The following is a 20889-nucleotide window of genomic DNA, read 5'->3' on the forward strand; positions in this document are numbered from 1 at the left end:
TCTCTCTCTCTCTCTAGATATAGATATAGAGATAGAGATCTCTCTCTCTCTCTATAGATATAGATATAGAGATAGAGATCTCTCTCTCTCTATAGATATAGATATAGATATAGAGATATCTCTCTCTCTCTATAGATATAGATATAGAGATAGAGATAGAGATCTCTCTCTCTCTATAGATATAGATATAGATATAGAGATAGAGATAGAGATCTCTCTCTCTCTATAGATATAGATATAGAGAGAGATAGAGATCTCTCTCTCTATAGATATAGATATAGATCTCTCTCTCTCTATCTCTCTCTCTATCTCTCTCTATATTTATTAGCTAATACATATGGCTTTCTATACATTGTACAATACATAAAAAAAAAAAAAAATATATATATATATATATATAAACCTCTAGTATCCGTTTGTATCTGTCTGCAGGTAAAATCAGCATCATTTGCAATTAATATAGATCCACCTCTAGAATATGTAGTATAAGTAGAGTGATATTATCTGCTAAATTGTGCACATTTTAGGTTGTTTAAAGTAGACAGATTTAGATGACTTTCCTGCAGACAGATAATAGGAGAAAACTGTCTCAGAGTTTTAAACACAGCTTGTCTCCTCCCTGGATCGCCAAAAGACCTCCAACATTCCAGGATATTAAAACTTGCTTTTTAACAGACATAGTATAATAATTTATCAAATTTAAACCATCATTTCCTACTTCTCTCATTACAGGTAGTCGATTATTACAAATAAAATCCCTCTCAATCTTATGTTGAATGGAAAAAACCTTGTAATAAGAAAAATTATCAAAAGCATCTATACAATTACTAATCATATAGATATTATCGCCAAGCAAAAAACTCTTGTGTTTTGATTTATTTATTCCAAAAAAAGCTCTCTGATCACATTTGATATTTGGTGTGTATGTTCAAAATAATTATATGGAAAAAAAAAAAATGAAAAACACAAAAATGTACATAAGACTCACAAAGAGCCATAAAAAGAAAACGCCACACAGAGGCTAGTACCAGATAATAACCTCATCTGTATAAACTGCACTAGAATTTTTTTTATATATATATATATATATATATATATATATATATATATATATATATATATATATATATATATATATATATATATATATATATATATATATATATATATATATATATATATATATATAACCCTGACTTCAAAACTAGTAGTTATAGAAAAAGCAGAAATGGTCTGTATTCTAGCCCCATCCAAAAATACATTCTGGAAAAAGATTGAAAGATAACTCCAAAAAATTAACATATATAACAATAATAAAACCAAAGTGCATGGACACCAGACGACATAGCAAACAAAAAAGAAAAAAACTAAACAAACTATCCCCACAGGAAAACAAGAAGAGAAAGTCCACTCTAGAATTGAGTGGGCTCACTCCTGCAGCTCTATAAAAAGGATAGATATATAGATATAGATATATATATATCTATATATATATATAAGTCCCATTTATTCAAGTATGTAAGCCAATAGAATAATTTTATTCCCCTTTACCCCCAATCGCTTTCCCCCTGCATCTATACATAAGCAATATTATGCCCTATATTCCCTATTTGTTATAGTGCCTATTTAGCCATACAGTAGTTGCTTGTGGAGAGTCAAAAAATAAAATTAATTTACCTCCACTCTAAGCCTAGAGGGATATAGCATTGAGTATTACAGTTGTAGTCTTTGTAGTCTTTTCTTTACCTCCTGAAATTTTGTCCGTAGTTTTTGAACTTCCGGGGAAAAAAAAAAATCAGGGAAAAACATAATTTTAACACCGTTGGAAAAAAGCTTCTCTCAGTGCCCTAAGTCTTTGAAGAAAAAAATCTGTATCACGTTGATTAAAGGGGTTGTAAACCCTTGTGTTTTTTCACCTTAATATATCCTATGCATTAAGGTGAAAAACACCTATCAGTGACCGGCCCCCCAGAACCCCCCATCTTACCTGAGCCCTTTATTTCCCTGTGCTCTCCCTCTCTCCATGGGGTTCAGACTCTTGATTGGATAGATTGATAGCAGCACAGCCATTGACTCCCCCTGCTGTCAATCAAATCCAAAGATGTGGGGGCGGGGCTGAGTTTGGCATTTGTTTCTATGGACGCAAATGCTGGACTCGGGAGCAGGCATGCTGGGTAACTCCCCTGGGAGAGCGCTTCTCCTATGGGGTTATCTGATGTGGGGAGGAGCCGTAAGAGCTGCCAGGGACCCCAGAAGATGAGGTTCAGGGCCACATTGTGCAAAATGAGCTGCACAGTGGAGGTAAGTATGATATGTTTGTTATTTTAAAAAAATAAAAATCAAATCTTTACAATTACTTTAAGTAACCGTACTAGAAACGGTCATGGAGGAGCCCCTTGTGGCATGGGTCTAGTGGGTACTCGATGTGCCCTTTCTACTGAGAAAGTCATGGAAAGATGGTCTTTCCCAATAATCTCCCATTTTCAGCCATGTTTACGCAAACTCTATAGGGTTAGAGTCTTCGGCATGTTCTGGAAGCCTGATGTTATTATGTCGAAGACAATTTTCCAATTCTTCCAGTTTGTGGGCATTTATATCAGATTTTTTCAATACTTCTTTAGCATCTGTACGTATTGGTTGGATAGTGTTCTCTATCTCACTGATGCAGCCTTCCAGATCAGATGTTCATTCCTGTATTTTCTGCACGTCTTGACAAAGAAAAATAAATTCTTCTTTAAGTCCTTGCACTTGATCTAACAATGTGGGTTCTGCTGCTGGTGTTGATGACTTTGTAAGCCTTTAATCTGTTTATCAGCATATTGCTCTGTGCTCTTACTTAATATTTCTTCTACATCACATACTCCTTGAGCCAAAAGAATATTGACATCTATTCCCATACATTGATCTTCCAATCCTTCACTGGAAGCTTACTGGAAGGTTTCATTTTCATTTCCTTTTAGTGTCATAGCAAACTTTGCCAGTTTAATCACTGCAGCATCTCTGGCTTTCTCTTTTGCAGACTTGCCACCTTGCGTTTGTTGAGAAGACCCACTAAAGTCATGCGTGGGAGCCATAACAGTCCCTCCCTTCTTCTAGTCATATATATCGAAATTCAAATGCAGGGAGAAAAAAAATTTAAATAGAGAAAAAATTAAGGCCTCTTGAGCCCCCTCCCTAGGGAAAGGGAGCTTTGACTGATGGGGGTATGGCCAGGTGCCGGACAAGGGAAATTATTGGTAGAAACAAGGGGGATGGGATGGGCCTGAGCTTAGGGAAGGTGTGCCCCAGGGAATTCTGGGTCTTTTGGAAGAATAGGATTGAAGAGCTGCCCACCCTCCTGACCCTTTTTTCCTCTGTTACGGTATGTCACAGCTTGCTGCGGTTTCTTGACCTTAAAGTTGCTGTAATGGGCTATGCCCTTGATGAAAAATTGGAAGTAGGCTGTCTGCCCAGCACTTAGGTAAAGACAGGCCCCACTCCCCCCTTTTGGATTTGAGTGCTCACAGTACGAGTGTGACTGACACTGATTAAATGTGTTTACATGTTATGTGTTGGTATTTAATAAAGCTGTGGCCTTGTCAGGGTTGGCTTAGCCCTTCCTCCTCTGTGCTGGCTGCTCAGCTGTCGGCTAATTGCCAGCTCTCTTCTCTTTCCACAGTTACCAGCTGTTCCTGATGATGCTTGCCTATTTAAAGCCTTCCTGCTCACTTTTTCATTTGCCTTCGCATTGGTAACATCACAGGGAACCATCTCCTGCTGTTTGTTTCAAGACTGGCTTGCTGACATCCCACCTGGCTTCTTATTCTGCTTGCGGTTGCTCTCCTTGGATCCCTGACTTCAGGCCTGGCTGATTACCTGATCTGGTTAATGAACTTTGGACTGGCTGACTACCCGATCTGGCTACAGGACTCTGGCTATGTTTGACTATGCTTTTTTTCTATTTACCTTTTTAATTTTTATTAATAAACAAGTGTGATTTGATTGTACTTCTGTCTCAGTCTGTTTCATGGTTTCTGACAGGCCTTGCCCTTTCCAACCGAATGGTTGTAAGTGTTTTATTTAATGGGACATAAGGGCAAGGGTGGTGGGGGATTTGATCCCATTGGGTTACATTAATTGGGACCTAAGCCCATTTCGCCTCAGCAGTCAAAAAAAGAGGGAGTTTTTTGTTCATCTTTCATCAAAAATTGGAGATTTCAGGAAGCACAGAGGTTATTGTGAAGACAAATTCTGGCCCAACTTCTATATTTCATATCTGTGATAATATTAGGTGTTTCCATTATTTTGTCAACCCTCTCAATAAGGTGATGACCATTTTATGGGGGTTTGAAGACTAACCGAGTTTCTTTAAATTGCATTATTTCTGTACAGTCCTACTGTAAAATTATTAATATTATTTCCACTGATTGTTTATTGGTTCCATTAAAAACACAAACACCTTTATACACCAGATAATTTGTAGAATGAGTTAGCCTTCGATGCATAGACAGTAAGCAAAACTTAATCTCTGTGCCAGGCTGCAAATACTTACATGTGTATACGATCCCTAATGTCAGTAGAATGTATATAACCAGAGTGGCAACACGGAAAAATATGGAAATTACAGAATTGCGTGAATATGCAGGTGTCTGAAATAAAAAAAAAGGAATAGTTAGAATTAAACTGTTATAAGTGTCGTGGTATAAGAATCTGGTTTGATATATACGTTGAAAACTATATAATGAAATAAAAAGGAGGCGCTTTGTGAATTATTAATAAAAGATTGGTGCCTGAATTATAAATAGAATTAATAGACAGTGCCTCCAGCCATTTATAGCAAATATTAATTAACATGAATTCAGTTCAGAAACTCTATAAAGTATACCACAACAATCAACTTTCCTGAATTCTTTAAGCTGTGGTATTTTCTTACCAAATATACAAATATCTCCAAATTAATAAATAAAGATATATAAATATACTTGTATTTTAATAAAATATATCTATATACAAAACTAAAACTACTGGTGATTTATATTTCAACACACAATCAAAGAAAATAACACATTTGTAATGAAGTTACTTTAGAAATGTCAAAGGTAAACACAGAAACCTATAAAGCCTTAAAATGTGATGGACTGTGGTACGAAAATATCAAAATAAAATACTCTAAAACTCTTGAAACAGTTTCCCACTCTCCGTCGCCGCATGAAAGCAAGAAGCCACTCAAAGAGCAAAACGATGACTCCAGTTAAAACGTGTTCTAAAGACAATAGGCTTGCTGAATTGTCAGGAACAATAAGCAAACAACCTGGTATATACCGACAATAGCAACCATACACAATACAATTTCAGAATACAAAATAGATGAATATGTGGAAAAAGTTAGCAAATGAATCCACCCTAGACAATGTAAATAATGACTATATAAAAACACGAGTAAAAAAAATAAATAAAAATTACTGCGATTTTGGAAGCAAAGAAAGTTAGTAACGAGACTTAGCCTTTTTCACCACCTCTTCCAAAGAAAATGTTTGTGGTAAGATGATGGTTCATCTCAGGCAGCAAGAGGTCAGCGATATAAGCATCCCGTCTCAGATATCAGCAGTGGTCAGCAAGCAGTAGCCTTTCAAATGTGATCAAGAAAGGTTTCTTTTTTTCCTAGTGTCATCAAATTGCATACAATTTGAGACTATTGTCTGTATTGTCCCCACCTTTTTTCAATATTGACTGTTTTCTGATTGACTAGTCAAATGTCGGCAGGGCCTTCTATAATATTAATTGGACCCTGAGCAAACAGTTTTGTGGCCCCCTCCATGTAATTTCGCTCTTCACCTGCTCTGAGACATAAAATGAATAGCAGCTAGACGCAAAATCAGTTTACTGAATCAGATCAGGCAGCAATTGTGATTGGTTGCCAGAGGTCACAGTGCATCATTACTGCTCTTTGACTGGCTGCTAGAGGTTACAGCACACATTACGGCTCACTGATTATTTGCTAGAGCTTACAGCACGTGACTTCTGCTTGGAGATTGGTTGCTAGAGATTACTGTACATCAATACTGCTCACTGGTTGCTAGAGGTTACTGGACATCCTTACCACACATGAATTGCTTGCTAGAGGTTACTGCACATTTTTACTGCTCAATAATTGGTTGCTAGAGGTTGCTGCATAGCCTTAAGACTCAATGATTGGTTGCAAGAGGCTAGTGCACATCATAACTGCTCACTGATTGGTTGCTAAAGGTTACAGCACATCATCTCCTCACTGCCTGCACACCATGGACTGGGGAGGTGAGGGGACCCATCAGTAGACAGAAAACTCCTAGGACTCCTGGGATCAGTGGCAATGCGGATGAGATTAGTTAGGAGGCAGTACACAAATTCAGAATTATGTATAGCAAAGCTAGAAATCTTTGGCAAGTATATAGTGGGGGATTCTACACTGCCCACCAATGTGAGAGGGAATTTGCACTGACCACCATATAATTGGGGATTTTACGCCACCCACCAATATAAAGAGGGATTTCTACACTGACACAGATGTTATAGGTGCATTTACACCAACCATCAGTGTAAGGGGGGATATACAATGACCTCCATGTAAGGGGGAATTGACACTAACAACCATTGTTGGAGATTTATACTGACCACCAATGTAAGGTGACACTTTTACACCAACCACCAATGTTAGAGGGAATTTACACTGACCGCCAATGTAAGGGCAATTCTGCACTTACCACCAATGTAAAGGGAAAGGTACACTGATCACCAATCTAATTAAAAATTTACATTGATAACCAATTTAAGCAGGACCTTCACAGTGGCCACTAGTGTGAATGAAAGGATTGTACACCAAGCTCTATTGTAATGAGAAGATTTACACTGACCACCAATGTAGCTGAGACATTTAGCCTGCGTTCACATTTCTTTGTGTCGTAAACACGTGCAAAATTGCTTTCCTGACACCACAGAAATGTGCTGCCCTTTAGCAGATGCACAGCAGTGCCATTAATTTTTAATGACACCCTCATGCATCTGCTGAGATGTGCGTATTCACATGCACCAAAATTCACAGTGCTGTGGCACCATGTTATTTTGAAAAAGGGTTCCACTACCAATTTGCTTACCTTTGCAGAACAGGCTGATGTTAGGTTTAATGACCACAGTTGTAGGCAGGACTTTCAAGCATGCTCCTTTACCTTCCCAGTGTGTAGCATTCAGCAGAAGTGATAGTGGTAATGACTTTAGGGGGGCATGATCTACATATGAATGCTGCCTCTATTTACATATAAATGCCGTCGGTTTGCAGCTATTTACATATTAATGCCACCGCTATTTACATACCAATGGCAGTTACTTGCATGTAAACACAGTGTCTACAGGTGAGTCATTTGTACACGGCAATAGGGCAGAGCTGAGCAGCATTAGTAACAGAACTCTCTAACACACTGAGATATCGGGACACAGCACGGGGCTAAAACTTCAAGGGACAAGGGAATTTTGGATATTTGGCAAGTATGTGGCAGCTGCTTTGGGCCCCACAACAATGATGGGGCCCATGGCAGCTGCCCCTTTTGCCCTACCTTAAAGATGGCCATGAATATTGGCAGTCATTAGTCATTTCTTGGACAAACAACAAAGGGATAATATGGCGCACTCGGGATGTAGCTGTATACATATAACTGGTTATAGGAAATGGGATCTTTGTGCTTTTTAGTCATGATGTAAATATAATTTATTCATCAATAACACTCTTTCCTCCATTATCTCGATAATATTTAGGCATAAGTTCTATTGCATTCTGTTTGTAGGAAGATATCATGTCCTTTATATTATAGTGTGTGTCTATCGAAATGACACTTGTGACATGGAAGATGACAAACGTCTATTTATGAATTTTGAAGATATTTTGAATTTCCCATTGAGAACTTCATCCTTAATTTAGTAACACTTGCTTGATTAGGTTGCTGATCTTAGATATGACTGGATCCCTTGAATATATAAATTCCAAGAAATGTTATATATTCATACAGTGCCTTGGAAAAGTATTCACCCCTTGACAATTTCCACATTTTTTCATGTTACAACAAAAAACGTAAATTTATTTTATTGGGATTTTATTTGATAGACCAACACAAAGTGGCACATAATTATGAAGTGGAAGGAAAATGATACATGGTTTTAATTTTTTTTACAAATAAATATCTGAAAAGTGTCCCATGCATTTGTATTCAGCCCCCTTTACTCTAATGCCCTGTACACACGGTCGGAAATTCCGATCGCGTGTGGACTCTATCGGACTTTTTCCATGGGAAATTCCGATGGAAAAAATTTGAGAGCAGGATCTAAAATTTTCCGACAAAAAAATCTGATCAGACTTTTTCTGATTGTAGAGAATTCTGACGGACAAAGTGCCACGCATGCTCAGATTAAATTACGAGACCAAAGCTACTAGCCTCTATGTAGGCCCGTCGTACGCAACGAACATCACCTTGTTCCGAACGATCGGATTTTCCAACATCTCTGTCCGAACGTGTGTATGCAACACCAGTTTCGGGCAAAATCCATTGGAAAAAATCAGACGGTCTTTCTGGTCGGAATGTCCGACCGTGTGTACAGGGCATAATACTCCTAACAAAAATCTAGTGGAACCAATTGCCTTCAGAACCTAATTCATAAATAGAGTACACCTGTATGTAATTTAATCTCAGTATAAATGCAGCTGTTCTCTGAAGCCCTCAGAGGTTTGTTAGTGAACCTTTGTGAACAAACACCATCATGAAGGCCAAGGAACACACCAGATAGGTCAGGTATAAAGTTGTGGAGAAGTTTAAAGCAGGGTTAGGTTAATAAAAAATCTCAAGCTTTGAACATCTCACAGAGCACTGTTCAATCCATCAGCCAAAAATGGAAAGAGTATGGCACAACTGCAAACCAGACAGGCCATCCACTTAAACTGAAAGGCCAGGCAAGGAGAGCATTAATCAGAGAAGCAACCAAGAGGCCCATGGTAACTCTGGAGGAACTGCAGAGATCCACAGCTCAGGTGATAGAATCTGTCCACAGGACAACTATTAGTCGTGCTCTCCACAAATCTGGCCTGTATGGAAGAGTGGCAAAAAGAAAGCCATTGTTGAAAGAAAGCCATAAGAAGTCCTGTTTTTGAGAAGCCCTGTGTGGGATACAGCAAACATGTGGATGTGTGGCGGAATACTAACACTGCACATCACCCTGAACACACCATCCCCACTTTGAAACATGGTGGTGTCAGCATCATGTTGTGGAGATGCTTTTCCTCAGCAGGGACAGGGAAGCTGGTCAGAGTTGATGGGAAGATTGATGGAGCCAAATATGAGCAATCTTAGAAGAAAGCCTGTTAGAGTCTGCAAAAGACTTGAGACTGGAGTGGAGGTTCACCTTCCAGCAGGACAGCGACCCTAAACATACAGCTACAATGGAATGGTTTAGATCAAAGCATATTCATGTGTTACAATGGCCCAGTCAAAGTCCAGACCTAAATCTAATTGAGAATCTGTGGCAAGACTTGAAAATTACTGTTCACAGATGCTCTCCATCCAATCTGACAGAGCTTGAACTGTTTTGCAAAGAAGACTGGGCAAAATTTTTCTCTATGGTTAGCCAAATACTCATCACAACGTAGTGCAAAAAGTTTAAAGTTGTGAATTTTCAGAAAGAAAGCATATTGTTACCTCCGTTATTCTTGGGGATGTCTTCTCTGTAGCAGATGAAAATGTTTCCAATATATTGCCACCTGAAAGTTAAAAGGAAAAGTGTAAAGTGTTTGGAACCATAAAAAAAAATGATCCCGTATCCCTTATAGCAGAATAAACAACACAATGCTTGTTCTGCCTAATTTCCCCCTCTCTAAACTGTAAAAAAAAAAACCTGGCTGATCCTGCCACTTCCTGTATCCTACTCCATGAGCTAACCACTATAATCATGACTGCTGAGCCTGACTACTGTGGTCAGCTTACATGCCTCATCCGCTCTCTCCTCTGTCCTCCTCACCCCTCTGCTTCCTACCTGTCAGCTCCCATCTCTGTGCCTCTGTCATAGCCCCCCCACCCCCTTCTGCCACTATACGTAATGAAAAAAAACTTTTACACATTTTCCTGGCAGCCCCTTTTTTTGGCAACAACTCACTCTCCAAGTATTTGTTTAAAAATATGCCTCTAAATACCTTTTTCCAGTTATCCTCAGGCCGGTCACATGACTCCCATCCACCCTGCTATTACGATCCAAGGCTACAGTGGGAGGTGCTGAGTGACCAGGGTGGTGGTCACGTGACTCCTGACCGATGCCAGAGGGAATTCTCAGCTCCTCCCGCTGTAGCCCTGAATCGTAGCAGCAGAGTGGCCAGGGGTCACGTGACCAGCCTAAAGATCACTGAAAAAAGATATTTAGAGGCATCTTTTTAAACACTTAGAGCGTGAGTTATTGCCAGATAAAGGAGAGAGGCTGCTAGTGAAAGGCGTTTTTAGGTTTAAAACCACTTTAAGAGCAGGACATCACTCTGCTACAACAACAATCTCACAGCACCAAAGCATGTTACTAAATATAATGGTAACCAAAAGTCACATGCAACAAGCAAACTATTACCCCATAGAAACACAGCAAGAGAATAGCATGTAGCTGCAGTTAGGCAATGCCATCCCGATTTCCACGTCCCAAGGGGATGTTGAGATTATCAAACAGTGTGGTAGCACACAAATCTGGTCATGTTTATCTGGGGTTCAGGGTGTACCCCTGACTAAAAAGTTTGGCATTTATGAAGGCATAAAGTTAGTGCTAAACAATAATGGCTTCTTTGGTTACCAATCTTTGGTGTGTTACAAAAATTAAGTTCATATCCCTGACCAGGAGTGTAATTCAATTAAATAAAATCTCAGGTTATATTTATATTTGTCAGGTATTACCTACCGGTATGTGTAATGTAAACTTACGTGTCCTTAGAACATCTTGGTTCATATTGACATATTCAGTAACAGATGCAGGGCCTTCGTATCTTTCCATTTCTATATCATAATGAAATGACAAAGTTTCACATTGTCCAATGTAGAAACATTTAAAATACATCCTGGTGTCATCAGGGTTTTAGATTTCGTTTAACTACACAAGCACAGCCTGTTATATATACGGTATATCATTGTGTGTTAAAGTGACAGTAAAGTTTCACAAAAATAGTGCTAGTATGCATTGCATGTTAGCACATTATGAGAAATTTACATTAAAATGAAGCTTTCCCTGACAGGGCTTCAGTCTTTACCTGGTCTTCCTTCTGGGTTTGTGGGCGCCAGGCATTTGAATGGGCGTGCTACAATGTCACATCTGCGCAAGAACATGGGAGCCACGGGCGTGGCACAGCGCTCTGAATGGACGGTATGCTGTCCCTTTAAATCACTGTGCACACATGTTGGTGACAACCAGCTGCCGAAGTCATGACTATCTCCTAAACGGTCCATGTTTAGGGGATATTCCTTGTACATACAGGTACATTTTAATACAATTGAGCAAGTGGTTTTTACTACCCCTTTAATGTTTTAAAGGTCTTGTATCTATGCACAGTTTGTAACCATGTGTGTGTGTGTATATATATATATATATATATATATATATATATATATATATATATATATATATATATATATATACACATACATACATATATACACACATATATATACACACACACACACACACACACACACAGCGATACCCTCACTTAAGAGGGCCGCAAGTTTGGTTTGGGTCCTGAGCACAGCTCCGCCAACCCCCCGGCAATCTGCACTACCCACTTTGGCACAGTTAGTATCTAGCAATACACATTAAATCACTTATACTCTAAATATGTGTGTGTGCGTGGGTGGATAACTCAAGCTCATAGAGAATCCTTGAAAGTATATAACTGACTTTACTTATTGTTTTTATAAAAGGAATAACATGAATCAAACATTTGGATTGCAACACATAATCAGGTCCCTGCAGTAACCAGTAATAAAGATAAACAGAGTAATCAGCACAATAAAGTATTGCTATGCAACTCTAACGCTGCCCTTTTTCAGCTACTTCCCCGCATGGGTAAACTAACACCCAGCAATATCTACCTATGCAGTCAGGCCTGACTGATCTAGATGGAAGTCCAGTAAAACAATATTCGCTAGCAATCTTTCGGTGGTGCACTTGAAGAACAACTTTGTAATCCAAACGAATAATAAAGATAAAGCATCTGTCTTTAAACAGCTCTCACCACCCGGACAAGTCCAAGTCCGGTTTCTCTGCCTTTTCGTCTAGGAACAGGAATCCACCGACCTCCGAGTCTTCAATCCTTCTGGTGTACTGCAGCAAAGATGAGAAGATGTCTCTCAGGTACAGCTAGGCTGGCAGAGGGCTCTTTGGAAAAGAGCACAAGGCCCAGGCTTCAGGCCTTGTGCCTCAGCAGTTCAGCACAGGTCTCCTCTTGCTAGGAGAGGGGGGGGGGGGGGTGTCCAAAGAGAGCGAACTAGGCCTCTCCCCCTCCTTATATTTCCTCCCCCATAAGTCTCTGGGGCATAACTCAAAGCATCCTGGGAACCAGCGGGGTTCTGGGAACAGTAGTTTTATAGTTCTTAAAGAGACCCCGCTACACACTATATATATATATATATATATATATATATATATATATATATATATATATATATATATATATATATATATATATATATTATGGGCAGTCATATTTGTTACAATTAGTCTCTTCCCACCCACATATGTGCGATGGCAAAAGGGTGGGCTTTAAAGGTCACATACTGCACAGACATGTCAATGAGTGGCCGAGGTTTCTGCGCTGAGAGCATGCTCACTGCACGCTTACAGCATAGAAACCAAACTGTCAAAGACAGCTCTCGGTCTCCATTAACAATCGGTAGCTGGCAGGACTGGTTCCTGTTCATGTGACCACTGCGACAGCCAATAACAATAGTCACATGATTACCAAACCCCCCCCCCCCCCCGCCCCCGGGTGTACACACCCTATTAATGGGACACCATGGTTGGGCGGGAAGGGGTTAAACCAGTGATCTTTATCTATTTCCATTAGGAGATACAGAGAAACAAGGAAGTAACAGATAGATACTAAAAAATCGTAACCGATTGCCGACCGCTACACACAGATGTACGTTGGCAGAATGGCATAAGCAGGCAGGCAAATGGGCGTACAGGTAGGTCACCTTTAAATTTTCCGCCTTTCCCACCGTGGGAGCATGCCGCGGGTCCCAGGAACTCGATGTTCGCGACTGCGGTGTGGAGAGGTAGAATGGGGAGATGCCTATGTAAACAAGGCATTTCTCTGTTCTGCCTTGTGTCATGACAGAGATCTATTGCTCTCTGTCATCAGGAGCAGTGATCGCTGTCATGTCCTAGGTAGCCCCTTCCCCCACAGTTAGAATAACTCCCTAGGACACACTTAACCCCTTCATCTCATCGCCCCCTAGTGGTTTACCCCTTCCCTGCCGGTGTCATTTACACAGTAATCAGTGCATTTTTATAGCACTGATCGCTGTGTAAATGACAATGGTCCCAAAATAGTGTCCGATGTGTCTGCCATAATGTGGCAGTCACGATAAAAAAATCGCAGATCTCCGCCATTACTAATAAAAAAAATACTAAAAATGCCATAAAACTATCCCCCATTTTGTAGACGCTATAACTTTTGCGCAAACCAATCAATATACACTTATTGCGATTTTTTTTTACCAAATATATGTAGAAGAATACATATCGGCCTAAACTGAGGAAAAACATTTTTTTTATATATTTTTGGGGGATATTTATTATAGCAAAATGTTTAAAATATTACTTTTTTTTTAAAATTGTCACTCTTTATTTTTTTAGCACAAAAAATAAAAAACCACAGGAGGTAATCAAATACCACCAAAAGAAAGCTCTGTTTATGGGAAAAAAAGGCCGTAAATTTTGTTTGGGTACAACGTTGCACGACCGTGCAATTCAGTTAAAGTGACGTAGTGCCGAATCGCAAAAAGTGTTCTGGGCAGGAAGGGGGTAAAATCCTCTGGGGCTGAAGTGGATAGAGATACAAGGAGGGGCTGTTGATAGACAAGAAAAAGTGTGCTGTCAGATGTCAAAAAAAGATCAACGTTGAACAGTGAGCCCATCCATTAACTCAAGAGGGACTGGGAAAAACAAGCATTGATGTTCATCAAGTCTAGATACCAAAAGATAGAGAGAGAAAAAAAAAAAATATATATATAAATAAATTCTAACTAAAATGTTAAAACTTTTATTTAACCCTTCAGGGGATCAAGTGCATGTGGCACTTGGTCTGATACAAACCCACCCTTCCCCAACTTGCTAAGCAGTATGTTCACACAGTTCTCCTGCCACTGTCTAACAACACTGATAGAGAGGAGAGGGAATGTGACAGCGCTGGTATCTGACAGCAAGGACCAGAGTTGCCAGCCAACTGTCAGTAAATTCACAAACAGTTTGTAAAAATCTGTGATTTTTACAACTGTCTGTAAATATCAGGGGCTGATTCTGTGTTGACTTGTTAAGTGTAGACCAGGCAAAATTACTTGTTATGTGTATTGTCAGTGTTTCCATATCGTGTTTATACTCCGTAAATATTGATTGTCTTAGTTTTTAATGAGTTCTATCATATTTCAGGTTGTCAGTAAAAAATGTGCTTTGTCAGTAAATTGTTTGTTTTATCAGTAAAAAAGGCTTCGGGAGGTTGGCAACACTGGCAGGGACTGCTCTGGGAAACCAGGGCTGCCATTCACAAAAGATCACACATCCTGCGGTGCTGTGATCTATCTACCGCTGCTTCTAAACCTTCCTATCATAGGCCAATCCTGACAGAGCTGATTGTTCATTCATAAAAGTAAAAAATCATTCATCAGTGATCTACTGGCCGAGGCTGTGTATGTTTGAGAGTTCTTCTTTAACCACTTACAGACCGCGCTATAAACAAAAATAGAGCGACAATTTTGAAAAAAAACGCATTATTTTTTACTTTTTGTCATAATAAAAAAAATATATAAAAACATTTTTTTCCCTCAGTTTAGGCCAATATGTATTCTTCTACATATTTTTGGTAAAAAAAAAAAAAAAAAAAAAAAAAAAAAAATCGCAATAAGCGATTATTGATTGGTTTGCGCAAAAGTTATAGCTAGTAGTCTATAAAAATGGGGTATCCGGCGCTACCTAATATTAGAGCGGAAGACCACCGTTGTTTCCAACAGACCAGGTGTCGCCTCAATTTAATAGATTATTAGTATACGTAAACCTTTCTGTATCAATTATGTGTGTTCTAATTATCACATCCCAAAATTATAAAATCAATAAATTGTGAAAAAAAAAACGTATAAAATGCCCATGAAAAGTGCTCTAGTGTAAAAAAAAAGTGTAAAGTATGATGCTTAATGCGACTGACGTTTAAAATCGCATTGATATTATTATGTATTGAATTTTTCCAAAACGGCAAACACTCAACTAATCAAAATAAGGTGCAAGCATATAAAAAAAAAAAAAAAAAAAAAAAAAAAAAAAACACAGTATGGTTATAAAATCTATAACCATATACTCCAAACCTCCTGTGTATAATAGTGCAAAAACAGCATCCCATATGGATATATGTGCGTGGGATATATATCAGAAAAAATTTTTTTCTTAAAGAAATATATCAACACTTATGTGCATAAAAAATAATGAAAATAAAAATAAAAAATAAAAAATAAATACAAATAAAACAAAATTAAAGAAAGAGCAAGAAGTCTTTAGTGTTTTAGTGTCCACAAATAAAAAATGGAAAAAAAAAAAAAGGGGAAAAAATCCTCAGTTGTGCAAATCATGCAGAAAAAGGGTGACTTTAGTGCTTGAAAGATATTCTTCAGGTGACTGCGTGTTCTCCCACAAGGTTCCCCCCTCACCAGAAAGATACAGCCCTACAGGGGCACTGTGCCTTTAAACCAGCCTTTATACGATTACGGTTCTCAGGCCCATATGCGATATAGTTCTTCGTATCCAGAGAAAATCAGGTTTAATCAAGAGGGATATACTCCTACAGGGGTACTATGCCCTTAAATCAGCCTTCATGCGGTTTCAGCTCTCAGGCTCGTATGTAATATCCAGAAAAAATCCAGTTTATTCCTCATAGGAGAAAAAATTGAAAATTTATATCAAATACTTACCGTAATTTTCCTTTCCTGATGGGCTCCATGGCAGCATACGTGTGGGTTAGCCCCGCCTCCATAATTACCCAATAGGACCCCTACTCCCATAAATCTTTGCTCCAAGCTGCTATCCGTGTTCCGTAACTAGCCTACTCCAACATTTGGGAGGGAACTCCTGCTGCCATGGAGCCCATCAGGAAAGGAAAATTACGGTAAGTATTTGATATAAATTTTCCATTTTCCTGACAGGCTCCATGGCAGCATACGTGTGGGAAATAACTTGCCAAACACACCCAGGTGGGCTAAAATGTTGAGCAAAGAAACTAGAATTTTATTTTTCATTGTCCACTGACAATACTTGTAAACCAAAATTAACAGAAGAAAGCGCAGCTGGCTCTACACAATAATGGGAAACAAAAGTATTAATTGAAGACCAGGAAGCTGCTCTACAGATCACTTCTGGTGCGACATGTCGAACTGCTGCCCAAGAGGTCGAGATGCCCCGAGTTGAATGAGCCATCACTGCCTCAGGAGGAACCATGCCCTTTGCCTTGTATGCCCTTTGAATCGTTTGGACCACCCAAGATGAGATTGATCTTACTGATGCTCGCATCCCTTTATTTTTGCCATGGGGGAAGGACAAAAAGAAAGTCTGTTCGTCTGAACGAGGCTGTAGCGTCCAAATATTGCTTCAAGATGCGACCAACATCCAAGGGGTGAATTTCTTGGTTGTCTGACATTCTAAACGTAGGTAGCACAATCTCCTGATTTTCATGAAATATTGATGTAACTTTTGGATTTGACCCAAGCATAGGGATCAGGACCACTCTGTCCGGAAAGAAGGTTAGAAATGGTTCCACAGACCCAAGATTCCTAATTTCCGACACTCTTTTGGCTGAAGTTATTGCCACCAAAAACACCGTCTTGATAGTGAGATCTCCTAAAGACAGGGAGCGTCCAAACTTCTTCCAAGATCAGAAAGAAAGTCCAGTACTAAAGGAAGGTCCCATTTGGGAAACCTGGGCCTTTTTTGAGGCCTAAGCCTGATGGCTCCTTTAAAGATTTGTCGTATTAAGGTATGATTCGCCCACGAAACTCCTGTAAAGGCTGAAATGGCTGAAACTTGTACTCTTAAAGAACTAACTGCCAGAGACAAGTCTAACCCTGACTGAAGGAAGGACAAGATATCTTGAACTGCCGGAGAATTATATGAATTTGACCTAGAAGACATGTGGACCATAAACCTGGCCCATATGCGTTCATATACTTTATTGGTACTCTTCCGTCTGGCACTAAGAAGGGTTGGAATCGCTTCTTCTGTGCAACCCAGAGCTTCTAGCCTTCCCCTCAAGAACCACGCCCTGAGGTGTAGACAGGAAGGGCACGGGTGTAATAGTGTGCCCTGGGACAGTAGATCTGGCCTGAGAGGCAGGGGAACTGGATCCCGATAGCTGAGAAGCAACAGCAGAGGAAACCAAGGCCTGCTGGGCCAGAATGGTATTATCGCAATGATCTCCACCTTCTCCCCTCTGAGCCTCCGAAGAAACTGTAGGATTACAGGAACTGGAGGGAAGGCATAGGCCCTCTGAAACGTCCAACAGTCCGTGAGAGCATCTGTCCCGAACACCTGAGGATCCCTGAACCTCGAGTAGTATCTGTGCATCTTGTGATTGTACGGCGAAGCGAACAGATCGACCTCTGGAGATACTCCCAGAGTCAGAAGCCACTCGAAGACATCCCTGTGAAGGGACCACTCGTTGTTGTCTATTCTGACCCGTGACAGAAAATCTGCCTGAACATTCTGGACCCCTGGGATGTATACAGCAGAAATGTTGACCACATTCTTCTGAGCCCAGCTCATTATCAGTTCGACTTCTCGCAATAGAGACCAACTACGAGTCCCTCCTTGTTTCTTTATATAGGCCACCGCAGTTGTGTTGTCCAATCTTAACATTACTGACGACCCTGCCACCAGATGGCGAAATGCTATGAGCGCTTGAAAGGCTGCTCTCAACTCCAGGATGTTGGAGACCACACACAGCGACGGAAACGACCAACTTCCTTGAGCTACTTCCGTAAGGCAATGAGCGCCCCAACCTTTGTTGCTGGCATCTGAAGTTACTATTACCCAGGAAATGGGGACTATCGAATGATGGTTGCGTAGATTCTTCCCTTGAAGCCACCAGAGGAGAGACATCCTCATCGCTGGTGTAAGGAGTATGCGTTGTGTTTGACTGGACGAGTCCCACTGTTGCAGAAACCCTTTCTGGAAGGGACGAGTGTGCCACTGGGCCCACTTCACCATAGGGATGGTTGCTGTCATTGTGCCAATCATCTTCAAACATTGTAGAGCCGAAAGATGAGATGATTCCAGAGCCGTGTGAATCCTGTCTCGGATCACACTGATTTTCTCCTCCGGTAGGGAGATAGTGCCTTTTAATGTGTCGAACTGAGCCCCTAGAAACACGATAACTTGAGTTGGAACCAGATGGCTCTTTTCCAGGTTCAGGAGCCAACCAAACGTCTGCAGAGTGGAGATGACTAAACTCTTGTGTTCCAAAATGTGATCTCTGTCCTGAGATAATAGGAGCAAATCATCCAGATAATGATGGAGACGAACTCCTTTGACTTGTAAAAGAGCTACTATCGCTAGGAGTACCTTGGAGAAGACCCGAGGAGATGTTGTCAACCCGAATGGGAGACAGGTAAACTGGAGGTGTTGCTCGCCAACTGCGAAACGGAGAAACTGCTGGAAATCCCTTGCTACTGGCACATGAAAGTATGCGTCCTTCAAATCGATTGAGATTAACCAATCCCCCAGATGCACCTACTGTTGGATTGTAAGAAGAGATTCCATCTTGAACTTTTCCTTGCGAATGAAGGAATTGAGGTGGGTCAAATCTATCACCGGCCTCCATGCGCCATTTCTTTTCTGAACCATAAACAGAGGAGAATACATGCCTTCGCCACGTTCGTCTTCTGGCACGGGCACGGCTGCGCCTTGATCCAGTAAACAACTTACGTAGGTCAATAGGACCTGTTTCCTTTCCTCTGAGCCTGGAATTGTTGTGGGAATGAACCTTAACCTCGGAATGTTGATGAAAGACCACTTGTGACCCGAGGAAACCGTCTTGACGGTCCAATAATCTTGAATTGAGGCCGCCCAAACATGTCGGTAGTGAAGAAGGCGAGCCCCCACCTGACATGTTTGAGCGGGCCCAATTTCAAAAAGATTTAGTAGAATCTTGGTTACCTGCGGAACCCCCCTTTGAGGTTTTCTTAAGGGAGGATTGTCTGGACCTCCAAGATCTAGAGAACTCCCGGCCGGGTCTATAACTGCGCGCTTCCCTAGCGCGATCCGAGGTCTGCCTTCTTGGAAAAATATGTTTTTGGTTTTGAAGACGTCTGTCTTGAGGGAGGAACCCAGACCTCCCACCCGTGGCCCGGGATATGGTGCTATCTAGTTTATTACCAAATAAGGAGGTTCCCTCAAATGGTATACGACACCATGCCTGCTTAGATGTTGGATCCGCCAACCAAGGACGGAGCCACAAAGCACGGCGTGCCGAGACTGCTGCCAACATAAGGGGCTATTATTACTTGTCTGGTTGAGGTGCACCTGGTTTTGCTTCACGCTGATCGATAAGCTTTACGATTGAATAGATCCTTTCCACACAGGGTGGCTCTCCAGTTGGACTGTTTATGGACTTTATGTTATCACATATAGTTTGAGAACCGTTTGAGTTTACTTCATATGCCTTTTTTTGAATTACACATGTCTTTTTCCTTTTTGGTTTATAGCCTATGAGGGAACATATATATATTCACTGTATATAATTACAAGTAATGTTTTTGGTTTATTTAGCCATAAGTTTGGTGTGTTAGAGTTATAGATCACAAGATACACCTGTTTAAGGTAGTTTGGTTTAAATCCTAATAGAAATATTGGGGATTGCGCAGTTCTCTTCCTTTTTTTCTTTGTCTCTATATGTATATTACACTTTGGGTATATATAAGAACTGCTGCATCACACATTTTTTCGTTAAGTACACACTGTAGCGCAGATTTCCTCTCCTTTTTTTCTTAGTCTGCTGCCAACATAGCCCGAGACAGAAGGCGGGTAATGTCAATAGATGCCTCCCCCAAAAAGGCTGATGCCATTCTGATCTCCTGAATGGGAGAGTCTTTAGCCGTATTCACCGAGATACCTCTCAAGAACTCCTCAACGTTGTCGGCCCATGTTTCAATAGCCTTTGAGACTGCGGCTAAAGCCAAAGTTGGTTTACAAGCCATCCCTGAAGTCAGATAAATTCTTTTCAGATCTGAGTCAATTCTTCTCTCTAACGGATCTTTAAAAGATACCGTGTCTTCCAAAGGGAGAGTCACGTATTTGACTAAACGCATAAGTGCTGCATCTACCAGAGGAGCTGATTCAAGGTGCTTCACATCATCCTCCTTAAAGGGGTACAGTGTAGACACTTTTGATTGCATGGAGCTCTTCCTATCAATCTTGCTCCACTCTTCAGTAATGATTTCTCCCAATTCAGATAGGAAAGGAAAATATTGCCGTTCCTTTTTGAGTTGTTTGAAAAACTTTCTTTGTTTGGGGAGGGGGGGGAAGTAGTGGGTTCTTCCCATTTTAAAGCTTCTTTCACTGCCTTGACTAGAGCAGGTACTAAAGCGTAATCAAATCCTACTCCTGGATCCTCTGGAT

At 40.4% G+C, this 20889-nt stretch overlaps 1 protein-coding gene across 1 annotated transcript in view; it reads right to left on the reverse strand.

The window, feature by feature from the left end:
- LOC143960633 (T-cell immunoglobulin and mucin domain-containing protein 4-like) overlaps positions 1-20889 on the reverse strand; it is a 117975-nt gene that overhangs the window by 13435 nt on the left and 83651 nt on the right. The window contains exons 3-5 of the mRNA XM_077469411.1: positions 10947-11018; positions 9693-9754; positions 4532-4628 (exon numbers count right to left, since the gene is read on the reverse strand). Of these exons, the coding sequence (XP_077325537.1) occupies positions 4532-4628; positions 9693-9754; positions 10947-11018 (231 nt within the window). The remainder of the gene's footprint in view (positions 1-4531; positions 4629-9692; positions 9755-10946; positions 11019-20889) is intronic.

Source organism: Lithobates pipiens, unplaced genomic scaffold (assembly GCF_037356315.1).
Source record: "Lithobates pipiens isolate NorthernLeopardFrog02 unplaced genomic scaffold, aLitPip1_a1.2 Scaffold_8, whole genome shotgun sequence".
Classification (NCBI taxonomy): domain Eukaryota; kingdom Metazoa; phylum Chordata; class Amphibia; order Anura; family Ranidae; genus Lithobates; species Lithobates pipiens.